At 42.3% G+C, this 20094-nt stretch overlaps 1 protein-coding gene across 7 annotated transcripts in view; it reads right to left on the bottom strand.

The window, feature by feature from the left end:
- The window catches only part of map7b (microtubule-associated protein 7b), a 55595-nt gene that overhangs the window by 8159 nt on the left and 27342 nt on the right, over positions 1 to 20094 (bottom strand). For 5 of the 7 annotated variants that reach the window (XM_061929681.2, XM_061929677.2, XM_061929679.2 and 2 more), the window contains 5 exons: positions 17933 to 18099; positions 10456 to 10595; positions 10151 to 10374; positions 9936 to 10086; positions 486 to 654 (listed from right to left, as the gene is read on the bottom strand). In XM_061929681.2, the coding sequence (XP_061785665.2) occupies positions 486 to 654; positions 9936 to 10086; positions 10151 to 10374; positions 10456 to 10595; positions 17933 to 18099 (851 nt within the window). The remainder of the gene's footprint in view (positions 1 to 485; positions 655 to 9935; positions 10087 to 10150; positions 10375 to 10455; positions 10596 to 17932; positions 18100 to 20094) is intronic. The other 2 variants (XM_061929678.2, XM_061929682.2) reach the window with 1 other exon arrangement.

Genomic DNA, 20094 nt, shown 5'->3' with positions numbered 1-20094 from the left:
AATGTTGCACCTTTCTTATGACACATAGCAAAAAGTATTTTCTTGTCAAAGTTGTCCCATCAAGTGGAGGTTCCACAGCGATCATATCCAAAACAGCTGACTGTCATTTGCGCCGGCGGGAGTATCGCAAAGCCCATTTTGATGTGTCTTTTTTATTCATGTTGAGTGAAAAGAGCAGCATGTTTACATTCAAACATACATTAAGTCATCTTATAGTCTGTTTAAAGCCAGCAAGGCAGTGTTGTTGAGATTGGAAATGACAGCGCACAACCGTGACGTCATCACAAGTCTCCGTTTGTGCCGTGTACACGCATACGCTAAGCAGAGAGTTTTGGATCTCTACACTTTGGCCAGCGTTTGCAAAAGTCTGCGTTTTTTAAAGACAAAAGTATGTGTCTGCGTGTGGACAAGAGGCCTACATGCAGAGATAAGTATGCGTTTATTAAGTATCTGTGTTCGTGTGGACATGGCCTTATTCCCCCTACCTGTTTCTGGGCTCTGTCTGCCTCCTCTCTCTCTTTCTGCAGTCTCTCTTCCTCCATCTTTCTGTCCTCCTCTTCTTTCATTCTTCTCTCCACGGCTTGGCGCTGGGCCTCCTCCTCCCTTTTCAATCGCTCCTCAGCTTTGCGACGAGCAATCTCCTCACTGGCCAACCTGAAGACACACACACACACACACACTTTGCAATCAAGTTCACTTAGAAGCACACACCGTCAGGATTATCACAAGATAACAGTAAGGGACAGCCCCAATACACCCCCGCTCTACTTTATAGCCCAATCCTTAAATTTTGTGCATTCCCGTGAGGGCAGTGGGCGTAACGAGGGGTAGTGCGTATGACTTAAGCTCTTCACATCGAGGGATTTCAAATGCTGACTCGCCCAGGGAGGGCCAGAGAAATTTTGTCAGAGTGCTTTACGTCATCATTTTCATAATTAACCAAACAAAAATGGCCACTCCTGGAGAGTGGGAGGACTCGGAGAAGAACAATCACAAATATACAGTACGAATAATTTTGCATGGAATGAAAAAAAAAGGGTTGTAATAATAGCAGTGCCTGTATATTTGAACAGTTTAACATAAGATAATACAATGTGTGACCACAACAAATGCTGGTTATAATGAGTCGGCTAGGTAACATTGCCTTGTCCTGTTAACCTTACTTGTTAGCTCTCACATTTCCTGCAAATGTGTCAGATATTTCACCTTAGTATGATAATAAGCAGCAAGTAAGGTTATCTATGTTACTTTGTACTGACCGATAGAAACAATAGCAAGCCAACGTTGTCTGCTTCGACAGCGTGACTGATGTGTGAAGTGAAGTGAAGTGAATTATATTTATATAGCGCTTTTTCTCTAGTGACTCAAAGCGCTTTACATAGTGAAACCCAATATCTAAGTTACATTTAAACCAGTGTGGGTGGCACTGGGAGCAGGTGGGTAAAGTGTCTTGCCCAAGGACACAACGGCAGTGACTAGGATGGCAGAAGCGGGGATCGAACCTGCAACCCTCAAGTTGCTGGCACGGCCACTCTACCAACCGAGCTATACCGCCCCAACTGATCACTCCTACGATGTGCCTTTTCAAAAGGTTTGATGTTAGATAACACATCCAAAATCGCTGAGGTTTAACACATTTTCAGGTGTAGTTTGATTCTGCATAAGGGATTTAATATATTACACGTTAGTTTGTAACGTTAGCCAGCTAGCCATGTTAGCAAACATTAGGCTAAAATACCGTAATTTCCGGACCATAGGGGGCACTGGATTATAAAGTGCACTGCCGATGAGCGGGTCTAGTCAGCATAGGTGGCCCAGGGGGCCAGAGGCCCCAAGGGGCCAGGCCAACTTGGCCCCCCGGCCGCGACGCATGCAAAACTACTTTTGCAAAAATAATAATCTTAGGCCCCAAGGGGCCAGGCCAACATGGCCCCGCGGCCATGATCCATAGACGGTCAGAGGCTCCAAGGGGCCAGGTCAACTTGGCCCCGCGGTCACGACCCTCAGAGGGTCATAGGCCCCAAAGGGCCAGGCCAACTTGGCCCCGCGGCTGCGACCCACAGAAGGCCAGAGGCCCCAAGGGGCCAGGTCAACTTGGCCCCGCGGCCACGATCCATAGAGGGTAAGAGGCCCCAACGGGCCAGGTCAACTTGGCCCCGCGGCCGCGACCCACAGAGGGCCTGAGGCCCCAAGGGGTCAGGCCAACTTGGCCCCGCGGCCACGATCCATAGAGGGCGAGAGGCCCCGAGGGGTCATGCCAACTTGGCCCCGATCCATAGAGGGTCAGAGGCCCCAAGGGGCCAGGCCAACTTGGCCCCGCGGCCACGATCCACAGAGGGCCAGAGGCTCTCAATCATTATTATCAAAGCTAATTCTCAAATTGGATCACACAACCTCACTCACATATTCTTTATCAATTATTAAAGGTTGTTTCTGAATTTTGATCACAGAACTTAATGCAAATATTCTTGATTGATTGGCAAAGGTCATTCTCAAATTTTGATTACACAACCTTACTCTGACAAATTATCATTATCAAAAAGCTCTATCTCGAATTTGGATCACAGAATCTCACTCAAGTATTCTTAGCTGTGCCCCTCCCCCATCGAGTCTTTCATAAACCGGTCTGTTCTTTTAGAATCTCCTCATTTGGTACTTTGAACTCGTGAGTGGCTGCTCAAAATTTGGTTTCCTTTCCCTCAGTTCAGACTCAGAGATAATTTGAAATCATTCCACAAGAAGTTTAACGCGCACACACACACGACACACACACACGACACACACACACTTGAGTTGAGCATTACTTGGAAATTCTTATATTTTCCATTTTGCTGTTATTATCAGCATCTTCCCATTTTGTCCTTTTCTTTCAAAAAAGTTTACAGTCTGACATTTGTCACTGCTGTCAGTTAATAACTTTTTGGTCTTTGACCCATTTTGTCATTTTCTCGATTCGATCGTCACTGACCACTCTCTCCTGTCTGGCAGACATCGTTGCTGCCATCATAGCCAGCAAGCTGCCTGCAGATAGCAACATTTTGGTGTCCTTTGTGAAAATACTTAGAAAGTAGACAAAAGTACACAAAGTTGTACAACTATTATCTTTATGATCTTTTTTTTTGTTTGTTTGTTTCTCTGTTACTGTGTGTGGCCAATTAAGCGACTTTTGGCCATACCTGGCTGGTGACATTTAGCAACTTTCTGGTTGTTGTTAAAATTAATAATAGCAACAGTTCTCTTCATCTTAATGCAATTTATTGTGTCTGTCTCTCCACATTTTGCCATTAGGTACTTTGAGCTCTTGTTGGTCAGTCACTCTAAGGTACATTGTTGCTGCCATCATAGCTAGCAAGCTGCCTGCAGATAGCGACATTTTGGTGTCCTTTGAGAAATATTAAGAAAGAAGACAAAAGTACAAGACATTGTACGATTACTATCTTTTTAAAAATTATTTGTTTCACTGTCAGTGTGATTGAGCGACTTTACCGCTAGATTTCGCGTCTTTTGGCCATACCTGGCTAGCGACTGAAAACATCATTTAGCGACTTTTTGGTTGTGACAATAAGTGGTAAAAGCAGATCTGCCTGTTGGTCTTCCCACATTTTGCCATTTGGTACTTTGCACTCTTGTTGGTCACTCCAAGGCATTTGTCCCTGCCTTCAGCTAGTCACTTGGCTCTTTTGGAATTTATTTCACTGTAATTGGCTCTCTCTTTCTCCTCAGTACAAATCAGTCTGTTCCCTTGCCATTCATCACTGACCACTCCGCTCTCCTGTCTGTCAGACATTGTTGCTGCATGCAGATAGCTTGGGGTCCTTAGTGAAAATATCAGAAGAGAAAAGTACACAATTATCTTAATCATCTTTTTTTATTCACTGTCAGTCCTTCAGTGAGTCCCAGTGTGTTGGCGATTAAGCAACGTTGGCATTCGATTTAGAGACTTTTGGCCATACATGACTGGCGACTCAAAACGTCATCTAGTGACTTTCGCTGTCTGAGTTTAGCATTGATTGGAAATCTGTTATCAGTTCTTATAGAAATCAGCTGATTTCTGCTTTTGACTGTTAATGCTAGATTGCTAGTTTTGAAAATTGCATCACTCTCACACACACACACACACACACACACACACACACACACACACACACACACACACACACACACACACACACACACACACACACACACACACACACACACACACACACACACAGTTGGTTAAGCTGTTGTGATAGGCAAAGAGCCAATGTGCACAGAAAGAAGGGAAATATGGATCATAAAAAAATTCAGCAAGAAAAGAAAAAAAAGGAATCAGTTTTACTTGAGAGTGTTCCAAATATCTCCAGCTTCTTCAGTACAAAGACATCTGCTGAAAGCAATTCTATAAATGCTACTGCAAATTCAGCTAAGGTTAGCAATGCACCTGAGCTAGCATGTAGCTCCCAAGATCCTGAGACCACTACAAGTGTACGCACTGAACCAAATGCTTCGGATGCTAATGATTCAACCAACTCAGCAGTAGCCAGTTGCTCGGATGAATGTGAGGTCACTGCACCTCTGGACAGCATAGAAAACGAGTTGAATCTTTCTTCAACTCCATCTACAGTGACAACTCTACCTAGTGATCCCGCTAAATGGGCTGATACCCTCACTGAGTCAATGAAGGAAGTTCTTATTCAAAGAGGTGCAAAATCATTTCACAACCGTCACAGCCATTATCCAGCTTCTGTGAGGAACAGTGGGCTAGGAGGCAAAACCCGATGCCTAAACAATGAACATTTTACTTCACACCTGCCCAATGGACAACGAGTACAAAGAGAGTGGATGATGTACTCTCCCTCTACTGGTAATGTTTACTGCTTTGCATGCAAACTGTTTTCCCCAAAAACGCATTCTTTTGTGACAGGCTATTGTGATTGGAAACACTCAGAAAGATTTGGTGAACATGAGCGAAGTGCTGAGCACATAACCTGCATGCAAGCAGTCTTGAACCGCGCCACAGGTGCCACAGTTGATGCAGACCTGTTCAAACAGTTTCAGGCAGAGAGCAGCTATTGGAGGCAGGTGTTACAAAGAGTTGTTGCAGTCATTAAATTCCTTGCAGAAAGGGGCCTTGCATTTAGGGGTAAAAATGAATCGTTAGGGTCTCCTCTCAATGGGAACTACCTTGGTATTCTGGAGGTCCTGGCTGAATTTGATCCCTTTCTAAAGGATCACATCAGAAAGTTTGGGCAGATGGGTCGAGGTAATACCTCATATCTGTCCTCCACCATTTGTGAGGAATTCATTGAATTGATGGGTGCAAAAACCAAACATGCTATAGCAGATGAACTGCAAGCAAGCAAATACTACTCTATCATTGTGGATTCAACCCCAGATTTATCTCATGTGGACCAATTGACATTCATATTCCGTTTTGTTAGCAAAGAGGGCAGTGTTGTTGAACGCTTTGTGGGTTTTGAGCCCATTACTAGCCATACAGGTGAAAGTTTGGCTAACTGTGTCATGTCTGTGTTGGAAAATCTAGGGTTAGAGCTGTCAAATTGCAGGGGGCAGGCTTATGATAATGCCAGCAACATGTCAGGGAGGTATAATGGGTTGCAGGCTCACTTAAAGAAAAGCAACCCATTAATACACTATATTCCATGTGCAGCTTACTCTTTGAATTTGGTGGGAGTCAACAGCATTGACAGATGTGGAAATGAAGTCTCTAAGTATTTTGACTTGATTCAGTCTATTTACAACTTCACAACTGCATCCACACACCGATGGGACAGGGTATTTGGCAATTCCAACATAGATCTCACACTTAAAGCTTTATCCAACACGCGTTGGAGTTGCCGTGCAGAATCTACCAAAGCACTGTGGCAGAACTACAGTAAAATAAGAGCAGCACTACAGGGTATTTCCACTGATGACACAGAGAAACGAGACACACAAACTGAAGCTGACAGTCTAGTGCGGAAGCTGGATTCACTTGAGATGGCCTTCATGGCAGGCTTTTGGGACACTGTTCTGTCCAGATTTCAGGCCACAAGTCTGCAACTTCAAAAAGCAGACATGGACCTTGGTACAGCAGTTAGATTGCTGGAATCTCTGCGCACCTTTGTTCTCTCCCAAAGAGATCTATTTGATCATTTTGAGCAGAAAGCCTTAAACATGTTGGGTGGCACCCCATCTTACAGGGCTGAACGGACGAAGAAACGTAAAAAGTTTGCTGATGAATCAGCATCCCCAGATGTTGTGCTTGAGGGAAGGCAACTGTTTCAAATAGAGACATTTATTGCCTCTATTGATCAACTGAGTTCAAGCCTTAATCACCGTCTGGAGGCCTACAAACATCTGAACAATTTGTTCAGTGTCCTTTTCTCTTTGGATACAGAGTCCAATGCTTCAGTCCTTCACAAGGCCAAGATTCTCACTGAATCATACTCATCTGACCTCAATGAAAGTCTTGGACAGGAGCTTATACAGTTCAAATCTTTTATACAGCTCAACAACACTGATGAGGAGAGGACCCCTTCAGGACTGCTCAAAACAATAATACATTTTGGACTACAGCCTACGTTTCCTAATACATACATTGCGCTACAGATTTTTCTCACTCTACCGGTCAGTAACTGTGAGGGAGAACGCTCATTCTCTCTTTTGTCAAGAGTCAAAAATGAGCTGCGCACAAGAATGACTCAGAAAAGATTAAATGCGTTATCTCTAATGGCAATTGAGAGTGAGCTGACAAGAGAGTTGGACTTCAATGATGTGGTGGATGATTTTGCGAAATTGAAAGCACGAAAGAAACTCCTTGCTTAAAGGTGCACTGTGTAAGATTTTTAGGTTGTTATTTCCAGAATTCACCCATTCACTAATGTTAGGCTACCTGTTTTCATGAATACTTACCACCACCATAAAATTCTAAGTATCCATTATGACTGGGAGAATTGCACTTTCGCCATTTCTGGGAACTGTCTGTCACCTGGATTCTGAAGATAGGATTGACTTTAGGCAGAAGCTTGGTGCTTTCTCTGGCAAACTGAACCTCAAGCTTCATTCTCTGCAGCTTTGCATTCTTGTTCAGACTTTCATCGACAAGGAACTTTTCAACTTCCCCACTATCGTGAAGGGGCCACCAAAAGATTTCAGTGTGTCCAGCATGTCTAGTCTCTTCTTCTCCTGTCTTTGAGCCATCTCTTGTTTCTCGTCAGCCCAACTCTCGAATTTTGCCTTCATGAGTTTACTCCAGTTGAGTTCAACCTCTCTTTTTGCTTGTGCTGCTGCCTTGAAACCTCTGAAGCTCCTGGCTCTTCTGTAAAATTATTGACCTATTGACTGCGTTCAGTGTGCCCAACTTCTTCAGTCTGTAGTCCACCTTGCCACATTGTCTCTCCATCCCAATGTTGTGCACAGGGGTGCCATCAATGTTACTAGCCTGTTCACTGACAGGGTCCATTGGGAAAGTCTCCTCATCCATCCCATAGTCCATCCTCTGCCTGGCCAGGACAGTCTTCAGATGGGGCAGCATGAGATCTGTCAGCTGCTTCACTTCATCCAAGTATTCGGCAGCCACGTCTGACACTGAGTTCAGGACATGTCCAGTGCCTGTCCAGCCACTATAGCATTCTTGCTGTCTACATCCAGATCCAACATGAAACTCTGTAGCACTTGCTCCATCTTCATATCGGCCTCCGCCAACCGCATCACTTTATTCATGGCACTGCTGAAGCCCAGTGTAGTGTGGGTGCCACAAAAGATCTGCCCTGCTGGTTTTTCCAAGTTGTTCATCTCTGCCAACAGCTTTGAAAAGCCTTTGTTGTGCTCTGTGCTGTCAGTCATATGTGCATCTACAAGTTTATAAACATCCTCCACATTGACTCCTCTGACCGACGCCAGTATTTCGAACCCCATATCCACTTGCATTTCTATGTCCTCAGTGGTCTCTCGGTGAATGGGTAAGACAGGCAGAGGAAATGGGCTATCTTGACCTGCATGCAGCCCTTGTACCATGAACTGGCCTACACCTTTCTTTGTGGTGCTCTCCGATACATGTGTTATCATTTTACCTTTCTCCTTCTCCTCCTCAAGCTTTCCCACAAAATAGATACAGACTTTGAGCCTCAATTTGCTGCACAGCTGCCGTTATGCCAAAGTGTTTTCCTAAGATATTATTTTATTTTTAATGATAGAAGGGAAGAAAAGGGGGCAAAAATCATGTCCAATTTAGTTTTTTGGGTGGGGTGGGGGGTTTATTTCATGATAGGTACCAACTTCCAATACATAATATCTCTCAAATGACCCAATGCACCATCACTGAAGTGGGCGTAATCATTTTCCAAAATTTTTATTTTTAGGCCATTAATCCCCTCCCCCTACCTGTGTCTGTGTGAAACCTGTGCTTGTCTGTGTGGTATACCTAATAGTGTGTGTGCAGTATGTGCACTCTTCTGTACAGTACAGTGTGCATGTCTGTTCACAGTATACAGTATTTCTTGCATAGTGTGTGCGTGTGTGTGCGCGTGCACGCGCGGGGTTGAGGGGCCAAGACCATGTCAGGCCCAGGGGGCCAGAATTTCTTAATCCGCCCCTGCTAGTCAGGTCTATTTTCATACAAAAGGTGCACCGGATTATACGGCGCATTAAAGGGGTCATATTTTTTTTTTTTTTCTAAGTTGAAAACACTATCTTGTGGGCTACATACCCACTCCACCCTCACCACCTGCCTCACAGACATAAAAACCTGGATGCAAAAAAACTTTCTAAAACTCAACTGCAACAAATCTGAAATAATTATCATTGGCCCCGACTCCCTCACTCGCTCCACTCAGGACTTTTCATTAAACATCGACGGCTCCCTTGTCACTACCTCCACCCACATCCGTAATCTAGGTGTAATTTTCGACCCTACCCTTTCACTCCTCCCCCACGTAAACCACATCACCAAAACTGCATTCTTCCACCTCAGAAACATTGCCCGTCTACGGCCCTCCCTCACATCCTCTGCTGCCGAAACCCTCATCCACGCCTTCATCTCATCCCGGCTAGACTACTGCAACAGCATCCTCTACGGCATCACCTCCAAAACCCTCAACAAACTGCAATATGTCCAGAACTCTGCTGCCCGCCTGCTCACCGGAACCCGCTCCAGAGAGCACATCACACCTGTCCTTCATGACCTCCACTGGCTGCCTGTCAAATACAGAATCACCTTTAAAATACTCCTCACCACCTACAAGGCACTCCATAACCTGGCACCACCCTACCTCTCTGACCTCCTCCAGCCACACGTCCCGTCCCGTTCCCTCAGGTCTAGTGATGCCGGCCTCCTGGAGGTCCCCAAGACTAGGCGCCGAACCTGGGGCGACAGGGCCTTCTCCGTGGCTGCCCCCTCTCTCTGGAACGCTCTCCCCAGGCACATCAGAGATGCCCCCTCCCTTCCTACCTTCAAAGCCACCCTAAAAACTCACCTCTTCACATTAGCCTTTCCAAACTGACCCTGCCCTAGGTGTCTCTTATTTATTTATTTATTTATTTTTTTAAATTTTTTTTTTTTTTAACGGTACTGACAAAAAGGTTGCAAGGGTGAAAACACTTAACTTTTCATACCTGCAAAAAATTCAAAAGAGACAACAGTCGTCGATGGCAGCTTCTTCCCCGTACAGTTCTATGTTTATTCATCAACCGAAGCATGATGAATGATAGAAAAAAAACAATCTCAACCGTTGTTATGTTGGGACGTACTGTATGTGCAAATGTAACTACGTAGTCGCTTACGTGCCCGAACGTAAACTATGCAGTGACGTAACAAGTGGTGTCCCAATTCCTAGGAAATATCACAAAGTTCTACCCCTTGTTGCTTCATTTCCAGGGTGTAATGGTGGTGGGTGAGGGCTAGTGGTCGTGAGTAGGGGGAGAATTGGGATTCAGCCTTAGTAGAAATGTACCTTGCTTGCTCCTCCTGCTGCTTCCGCTCCTCTTCATCCCTTTCTCTTTGCTCGCGGGCCAGCCGCCGGTTCTCTGCCAAGATGCGGCTTGCCTCCTCCCGATCTGTGGTCCCAGCAGAAACTTTCTGGGTGGAGGGACTGCTTATGCTTTCTAGAATGAATCATAAATGAAAATGAGATCACCTTCAGTGTAAATGAGACCATAAAAAACTCACCGCTGGTTGTTGTTGTTGACTGCTCTTTGCTGCTCTTGTTGTGGCCCAGCGGCTGAGGAGGACTGAGGACCTGCTCGTCCTTCGCTTCTGGAGTTTTGGTGGGCGTAGAAGGGCGATGAATGTCCGACATCACCCTGACAGGGCGGAAATTTCCAGGGTCCTCTGCCCCCGGAGACTTAAGCATCTTGGGGGTCGGAGGGCGTGCTGTGGCCTTAAGAGGTGGCCTAGTAATCGGTAAAAAACTATTTTATTTTCAAATAACCTCCAAAGAAAATAATAAAATTCCATGTACATGTTTCTTCTACCTGCTGGGAGAGGATGCTGAGCTGTTCCTTTTCGTTGGGGGAGATGAGCGCATTTTGAGAGGTAAAGTGAGAGCAGGACCAAGAGGCAAAGACAAGTTGCTCCATGACTTCCTCACAGAGTCGCGACTCTTCTGTGGCGGCTGCATAAGGCATTTTAAAACAAAGACATTATATTATGATACATTTTAATGCCCTTTATTATGCATATATATTTTCATGAGGTTTTAATAGTAGTATGTGTCCCTAAAGCTTGTTTATGAGCACCAAACGTACAAGAAAATCTATCAGTTTTCCTAATTGATGATGGCTTGCTCCACTTTTGAGGGACGTTCAAATGATGGCTTTTAAAGTTGTGGCTTTTCATGACGTCATGAAGGAAAATCCTCCTTCATGGACATGATGCCACCTGCTGTTTAAACAACCCACCACTTCATGAAGGACAGATTTGTTAAAAAGCAGGCTTCTCTACACATACTGCCAGGAGCTCTGCCAAATATCTGTCAGTCAGCTACAGACAAGGGAGCTGTATATTTGATTATTATCAGCAAACAGGCTAACCGAGCATGATGTTGCTGTTGAAATGCGAGTGTAATGTTAGTGAAGTAGCTTGCATAGCTACACAAGTGTTGTATACTGTATACGTTGAAAAAGTGCAGAGTTACAGTCATAGGTGGGTAATAACACCCTACTTTTAATCTGTTACTCAAGCAACTTTTTGGATAAATTTTACTTGTCAGAATAGTTTAATGCAACATAGTCTACGTTTACTTGAGTATTTTTGTGAAGAATAAACGCTACTTTTAATCCGTTATATTGCATTTAATTTTGATCTCTAAATGTATTCACATCATCAGTACCGGTATATTTATTTATAATCTATTGATAACTGCTTGCAAAGATTTATTTTTGGCTCGTTTGAGAGATTTCTTCTAGCGGGCACTGTGACACGACTGTTTCGATAATTTAACGTAAGCGCTAGTGACGTCTGACAGGTATCCCAGTGAGTTAAAAAAATAAATAAATAGAAGAATTGAAAAATATCAGCCGCGGTTCAAGGGGGAACTTTTGGGGATTAAAGAGATTTTACCATTTTTAAGATGCTTTGGAAGGCATTTCCTACATAGAAACGCTGTAAAGAATGGAAGAAAACTTAACAATGGTTTCTATCAATTAGATGCTATAAACTGAAAATCACACCTATTTTTCATGACCGTACCACATCATCAATAGTTCATTGTTTTTGTTGAAAATATATATTCACCATGTCAATACAAGCCATTCCAAGAATGTACAACATCCATAATTGTTGTCATTAGTTCATTGTTTTTTTGAGAAAATATCTTCACCATATCAATACTAGCCATTCCAAAATGTACAACATGCATAGTTTATTTTATTAGTTCAATGTTTTGTCTGGTTTGGGAAAACCTTTTCATTACATCACTATAAGGCATTTCATGTACACATGTGAAGTGAAGTGAAGTGAAGTGAATTACATTTATAAAGCGCTTTTTCTCAAGTGACTCAAAGCGCTTTACATAGTGAAACCCAATATCTAAGTTATATTTAAACCAGTGTGGGTGGCACTGGGAACAGGTGGGTAAAGTGTCTTGCCCAAGGACACAACGGCAGTGACTAGGATGGCGGAAGCGGGGATCGGACCTGCAACCCTCAAGTTGCTGGCACGGCCGCTCTACCAACCGAGCTATACCGCCTCACATGATATATGATGGCTATAGTTGATAACAAATATTGTAATTGTAATAATATTTTGTTGAAATATTGAGTCACTTAGTAAAGTCATGGATGTAATATTGCATTCATGGTATCTGATACAAGTTTTAGTTTTTTTAATTATATAACATGAATCTTTTTATTACATGTGAAGTGAATTATATTTATGTAGCGCTTTTTCTCTCATGACTCAAAGCGTTTTACATAGTGAAATAGACTATCTAAATCGATGAGCTACATTTAAACCAGTGTGGGTGGCACTGGGAGCCAGAAAGGTAGTGTCTCCCCCAAGGACACAATGGCAGTTACTAGGCAGAAGCTGGAATCGTACATGGAGCCCTCAAGTTGCGGGCACGGCCGCTCTACCAACTGAGCCACGCCGCCGCAAGTAATCTTATTAAATTCAGGAATATACTGTAATGGCGGCGGGGATAAGACAGAGGCAGAATGACAGTGCACAAGTCAGCCTTTTGTTTTCACAAAACTAGCACTGTATAGCTAACAGGCAGCCTGATGCTGAAACCGCAATTAGCCGTGCTAATGTTGGAACACATTTCCTCAGTGTATCAGCATATTGAGAAGGAAATAGGCACTGACACTACCCATATCCACATAGGTTTTATTTGTCGAACATATATTTTGCCCTGTCAGTTGGATGACACATCGATATACAGGCTAACAGGCATATATTTTGGATATACCGGTAGATTATAAATATTTTGGATTCATATTTGTTTCTTTTTTTTGCACAAATCTTTTAATTAACTTCAGTCCCAAATAAAATAGCAAACATGTCATGTCTTTTTAAAATTTTAACCCTTCAAATGGCAATTTGATCCAGTTAGGCCAGTGGTTCTCAAACTTTTTTTGTCATCCCCCACTTTGGACAAGGGCGAGTTTTCAAGCCCCACCTGCCCCCATCGCCCCAACAGAACGCTAACGCCAAGCTTAACATTTTCAAATTTATTGAACATCAAGTTGTATACATTCAAACTCAATAACATAAAATAACATCAAGTTCAATAATAAATAAAATAACTGTGCAGCTGTGGTATAACTTGCCCATCCATCCATTTTCTACCGCTTATTCCCTTTGTGGTCGCGGGGGGTGCTGGAGCCTATCTCAGCTACAATCGGGCGGAAGGCGGGGTACACCCTGGACAAGTCGCCACCTCATCGCAGGGCCAACACAGATAGACAGACAACATTCACACTCACATCCACACACTAGGGCCAATTTAGTGTTGCCAATCAACCTATCCCCAGGTGCATGTCTTTGGAGGTGGGAGGAAGCCGGAGTACCCGGAGGGAACCCACGCAGTCACGGGGAGAACATACAAACTCCACGCAGAAAGATCCCGAGCCCGGGATTGAACCCAAGACTACTCAGGACCTTCGTATTGTGAGGCACATGCACTAACCCCTCTTCCACCGTGCTGCCTGGTATAACTTGCATCAAGTTCAATAATAAATAAAATAACTTGCATCAAGTTCAATAATAAATCAAACAAAAGTGTTATAACTTGCATCAAGTTCAATAATAAATCAAAAAAAGGGTTATAACTTGCATCAAGTTCAATAATAAATCAAAAAAAGTGTTATAACTTGCATCAAGTTCAATAATAAATCAAATAAAAGTGTTATAACTTGCATCAAGTTCAATAATAAATCAAATAACTTGCATCAAGTTCAAAATAAATAAAATAAAAGTGCCACTTTGCAATCTTTGCAACAAAAAAAAGGAGGAGCTATGCATTTGGGAAGACAGGGCAAGTGACAGCACTTTGCCCTGGGAGAGCCACCTTGCTTCACTGTGAAACACATACTTGCCAACCCTCCCGGATTTTCCGGTAGACTCCCGAAATTCAGCGCTTCTCCCGAAAACCTCCCGGGACATATTTTCTCCCGAAAATCTCCCAAAATTCAGGTGTACCTGAGTGACGTGTCGACAGCATGTTTTCACGTCCGCTTTCCCACAATATAAACAGCGTGCCTGCATGCCCAATCACGTTATAACTGTAGAATGATCGAGGGCGAGTTCTTGGTTTCTTATGTGGGTTTATTGTTAGGCAGTTTCATTAACGTCCTCCCAGCATGGCAACAACACACAACAACAGCAGTCACGTTTTCGTCTACCGTAAAGCAGTTCGTCTGCCGTAAACAGCAATGTTGTGACACTCTTAAACAGGGCAATACTGCCATCTAATGTACATGCATATGTGACATTAACATCTAGGGCTTTTAGAGAGTGCAGTGCACAACTGCGCACACAACAAGGAGACGAAGCAGAATTCATCATCAGAGAGGGTGTTCAGCATGGTTAGAAAAATAATGACAGAGAATAGAACAAGGATGGACAATTCAACCCTTAACTCAACAATGAGTAGATGAGTGTTATGTGTGTGTATATGTGTAAATAAATGAACACTGAAATTCAAGTATTTCTCTTATTTATATATATATATATATATATATATATATATATATATATATATATATATATATATATATAGCTAGAATTCACTGAAAGTCAAGTATTTCTTTTATATATATATATATATATATATATATATATATATATATATATATATATATATATATATGTGTGTGTGTGTGTGTGTGTGAAATACTTGACTTGGTGAATTCTAGCTGTAAATATACTCCTCCGCGCCCCCCACCCCCACCTCCCGAAATCGGAGGTCTCAAGGTTGGCAAGTATGGTGAAACAGCACGGCTGTATGATCAGCTCCCATTTCCTCACACAGTGCAGAGAATAGTCGCGCTTTCAGTGGTCGTGTTTTGATCAAATTTACCGACCCTGCCATGGTCATTGCGCCATCAGAGCAAAAGCCCACACAGTTTTCCCATTTAAGGTCGTGTTCTTTGAGGAAACTGTCCATTATCTTGAACAGCTCATCAGCAGAGGCTCTATTTTTGATGTATTTGCAAAACAGCAAATCCTCGCACAGTGACTCGCCATTCACAAAGCGGACGTATGCGATGAACAGGCAGTCTTTATTGCTGTCAGTAGCTTCATCCACTTGTAAAGCAAAACGACTTTATTTTCATTTGTCTCCGAGTTGTTCCTCAAGATCACTTGCAATGTCGCATATACGTCTCGCAACTGTGTCGTTTGACAGTGGGACAGCTTTTCATTTTGCTGCGCTTGTCTCGTCAAGTTTGTTCCGCTTAGCCCCGCCCCCATTAGTTACTGTTGCTATGTCTGTCAAACTTTTGCTCCTACCTAGAAATGTAAAGCCTACAGGAAAAATAAGTAATTTACATTTATTTATAAAGCGGATTTCACAGACAGAATCACAAAGTGATTTACAGTGTGTATAGAAAATGAAAGCATAGTAAAAAAAAAAAAATCTAAAAAAAAAAAAAAAAATTAAAGTGAAATTTCCTCCCGTTCCTCGCGCCCCACCTGTCATGTCTCTATTCCCCACCAGTGGGGCGCGCCCCACACTTTGAGAAACACTGAGTTAGGCCCAGTGGCCTTGTGGTTAGACATACCAAAGACTATAAAAATGGAATCCATTACCTCCCTGCTTGGCACTCAGCATTGAGGGTTGGAATTGGGGGTTGAATCACCAAAATGATTCCTGAGCGCGGCCACCGCTGCTGCTCACTGCTCCCCTCACCTCCCAGTGGGTGGAATAAGGGGATGAGTCAAATGCAGAGAGTAATTTCACCACACCTATTGTGTGTGACTATCAGTGGTACTTTAACTTTAACTTTATGTCAGTTTTTTTATTTTGAAAGCACCCCCCTCGACCCGGAGAGGGACAAGTGGTAGAAAGTGGATGGATGGAAAAAAAATGGCATACAATAAGTTATCATCCATGTAGTAAATGTGAAAGGGATGAGGTACAAGTGTAAAGATCAGGCCTCAAAATACATACAATTATTGATCAAATTAATTTTAAATTCATTGTTGTATTTTTTGTTGTCAGATTCCAAACCTTATAGCAGTGTAGAGGGGACAAAAAATCCCCACTGACTACAATTATAACTACTGTACAATTTTAACTGTACAGTCCTTACACAATACAATTATGAATTTTCTAATTTCAGGGTTTCATTTTAAATAACCTTTATCATATTTACTCTTTGAAATTAGACGGAACAATTTTTGACAAGTTTGTGGCTTCCGGTGGGAGACGGGTGGTACATAATGACATGATGACGTAACAGTTGATGGCACTTTAGAAATGTAACGAAAAGCATGATTAGTGTTGTCTGTGAGCCAACCCACAAAATGATTAGTGTTGTCCCGAAACCAATAATTTGGTACCTGTACCAAAATGTATTTCAATACTTTTTGGTTATTTTCAATAATTTTCTAAATAAAGTGGACCACAAAAAATTTCATTATCGGCTTTATTTTAACTAAAAATCTTACGGTACATTAAACATATGTTTCTTATTGCAAGTTTGTCCTTAAACAAAATAGTGAACATACAAGACATGTCTTTTATTAGTACGTAAGCAAACAAAGGCTCCTAATTTAGCTGCTGACATATGCAGTGACATATTGTGTCATTTATCATTCTATTATTTTGTCAACATTATTAAGTACAAGCGTTAGAAAATGAATTATTAATCTACTTGTTCATTTACTGTTAATATCTGCTTACTTTCTTTTTTAACATGTTCTATTTACACTTCTGTTAAAATGTAATAATCACTTATTCTTCTGTTGTTTGTGTGCTTTACATTAGTTTTGGATGATACCAAATATTTAGGTATCAATCCGATACCACGTCGTTACAGGATCATACATTGGTCATACGTAAAGTCCTCATGTGTCCAGGGACATATTTCCTGAGTTTATAAACATAATATGAATTAAAAAAAATTAAAAAAAAGATTTTGTGATGCTAAAAAATATCGATGTAGTAGTATCGACTAGATGTGCTGCTGTACTTGGTATCATTACAGTGGATGTCAGGTGTCGATCCACGAATGGCGTTTGTTTACATTGTGACGCCGGTGATCTACGGTGTGTAGTGAAGCATGTTTAGTTATTCCTCCTCCTGCAGGGATGATACTTGTAAGAAACTTACTATGTCGCCATGAAGACAAGGATTAGTGATTTAGAAGTAGCTAAAACACTGCCGAGTGCGGCTGGACTTTAGCCGCTAGCTATCTAACCATGTCTTAAAGCACCTCTTCTTGAGGGCGTTTCAGTGTTATAACTTTACCTTTATCTTTAGTTTTTAAGCCAAAATGCGTCCGTTCTCCCTTTTCTGTCTACACACTGTCTGCTTGTAAGTACTCTGTGATTGTGCTGATGATGAACATGCTCCTCTTCCTCGTGAAGCCAACAATGACACGACGTGACGACAACAGAGGGGAGGGGAGGTCCGGTACGTTTTAGAGGCGGTATAGTACCGAATATGATTCATTAGTATCGCGGTACTATACTATATCAATACCGGTATTCCGTACAACCCTACAGTGTATATGTAAAAATTGGTACACAATAACACTTCTTGGAGACACACAGTTGGTGGACAAAAACAGCTCATTAGCATTAAAGCTACAAACACAAAAAATGGTGGTTTCCTAGTAATGCATATTAAAAGCACTTTAAACTTTGTAAATTCCAGCATCAAAGCCAAATTGCGGACAACACACTTATAATACAATATGAGGGATCTTTATGTAAAATAGTTGTAAACAGTAAAATGTGTGCAAGAGAGAGGATACAAATGTGGTGTATGACCAAATGACTCACCTGTGTTGTCCCTGTGGTCCTCCTGCGGGCGGGCGCGGACGAGGTCGTCTCTCTGCTGAGACTCCTTTCCTGGCTGTGGCTGTGAGAGAGGGGGCGGGTCTGCATGGTCTTGAAGGACATGGAGCCCATGGGGTGGCAGGACACTGAGCGAGGACATACAGGCATGGCTAAGGTGATGTACAAGGTTGGCGGGATGGCAGTGTTTTCACAGGGAAATACGGAGATGGAATATATAGGCGCGTGCAGGAATACATGACAGCAGGTTTGCAGAGAAGAGTGAAGGAGTGAGAAATGAAAGGAGAAGAAGTTTGAAGGAAAATAAAACATTAGTACTACTGATCAAAGGCATAACTTAGTCAATAGTAAGTCAGTTCATGCTTTCAGTCAACAATGCAGTTGAGCAGAGTGGAGGAATATAAAAACTACAGTTTGTCATACAAGTTACTTTATTTTTATGTAATACTAGCGTAGGTAAAGTGCACGTTTTGACATAAATTAGCAGAAAATAAAGGGAAACAGACAAGAAAAAGACCAAATATACTGAATAAAAGCACATTTCTAAACACACCATGTAAGTAAAATATACACAAATAGATGACTACATTCAGTTATTACAAACCCCGTTTCCATATGAGTTGAGAAATTGTGTTAGATGTAAATATAAACGGAATACAATGATTTGCAAATCCTTTTCAACCCATATTCAATTGAATGCACTACAAAGACAAGATATTTGATGTTCAAACTCATAAACTTTATTTTTTTTTTGCAAATAATAATTAACTTAGAATTTCATGGCTGCAACACGTGCCAAAGTAGTTGGGAAAGGGCATGTTCATCACTGTGTTACATGGCCTTTCCTTTTAACAACACTCAGTAAACGTTTGGGAACTGAGGAGACACATTTTTCAAGCTTCTCAGGTGGAATTCTTTCCCATTCTTGCTTGATGTACAGCTTAAGTTGTTCAACAGTACGGGGGTCTGCGTTGTGGTATTTTAGGCTTCATAATGCGCCACATATTTTCAAAGGGAGGCAGGTCTGGACTACAGGCAGGCCAGTCTAGTACCCGCACTCTTTTACTATGAAGTCACGTTGATGTAACACGTGGCTTGGCATTGTCTTGCTGAAATAAGCAGGGGCGTCTATGGTAACGTTGCTTGGATGGCAACATATGTTGCTCCAAAACCTGTATGTACCTTTCAGCATTAATGGCGCCTTCACAGATGTGTAAGCTACCCATGTCTTGGGCACTAATACACCCCCATACCATCACAGATGCTGGCTTTTCAACTTTGCGCCTGTAACAATCCGGATGGTTCTTTTCCTCTTTGGTCCGGAGGACACAACGTCCAGTTTCCAAAAACAATTTGAAATGTGGACTCGTCAGACCACAGAACACTTTTCCACTTTGTATCAGTCCATGAGCTCAGGCCCAGCGAAGCCGACGGCGTTTCTGGGTGTTGTTGATAAACAGTTTTCGCCTTGCATAGGAGAGTTTTAACTTGCACTTACAGATGTAGCGACCAACTGTAGTTATTGACAGTGGGTTTCTGAAGTGTTCCTGAGCCCATGTGGTGATATCCTTTACACACTGATGTCGCTTGTTGATGCAGTACAGCCTGAGGGATCGAAGGTCACGGGCTTAGCTGCTTACGTGCAGTGATTTCTCCAGATTCTCTGAACTCTTTGATGATATTACGGACCGTAGATGGTGAAATCCCTAAATTCCTTGCAATAGCTGGTTGAGAAAGGTCTTTCTTAAACTGTTCAACAATTTGCTCACGCATTTGTTGACAAAGTGGTGACCCTCGCCCCATCCTTGTTTGTGAATGACTGAGCATTTCATTGAATCTACTTTTATACCCAATCATGGCACCCACCTGTTCCCAATTTGCCTGTTCACCTGTGGGATGTTCCAAATAAGTGTTTGATGAGCATTCCTCAGCTTTATCAGTATTTATTGCCACCTTTCCCAACTTCTTTGTCACATGTTGCTGGCATCAAATTCTAAAGTTAATGATTGTTTGCAAAAAAAATAAATGTTTATCAGTTTGAACATCAAATATGTTGTCTTTGTAGCATATTCAACTGAATATGGGTTGAAAAGGATTTGCAAATCATTGTATTCCGTTTATTTTTACATCCAACACAATTTCCCAAC

The sequence above is a fragment of the Nerophis lumbriciformis genome, linkage group LG34 (genome assembly GCF_033978685.3).
Source record: "Nerophis lumbriciformis linkage group LG34, RoL_Nlum_v2.1, whole genome shotgun sequence".
NCBI classification, from domain to species: Eukaryota; Metazoa; Chordata; class Actinopteri; order Syngnathiformes; family Syngnathidae; genus Nerophis; species Nerophis lumbriciformis.
Note: the sequence above shows the minus strand (reverse complement) of the source record. Positions and strands in the feature narration are given on the sequence as shown.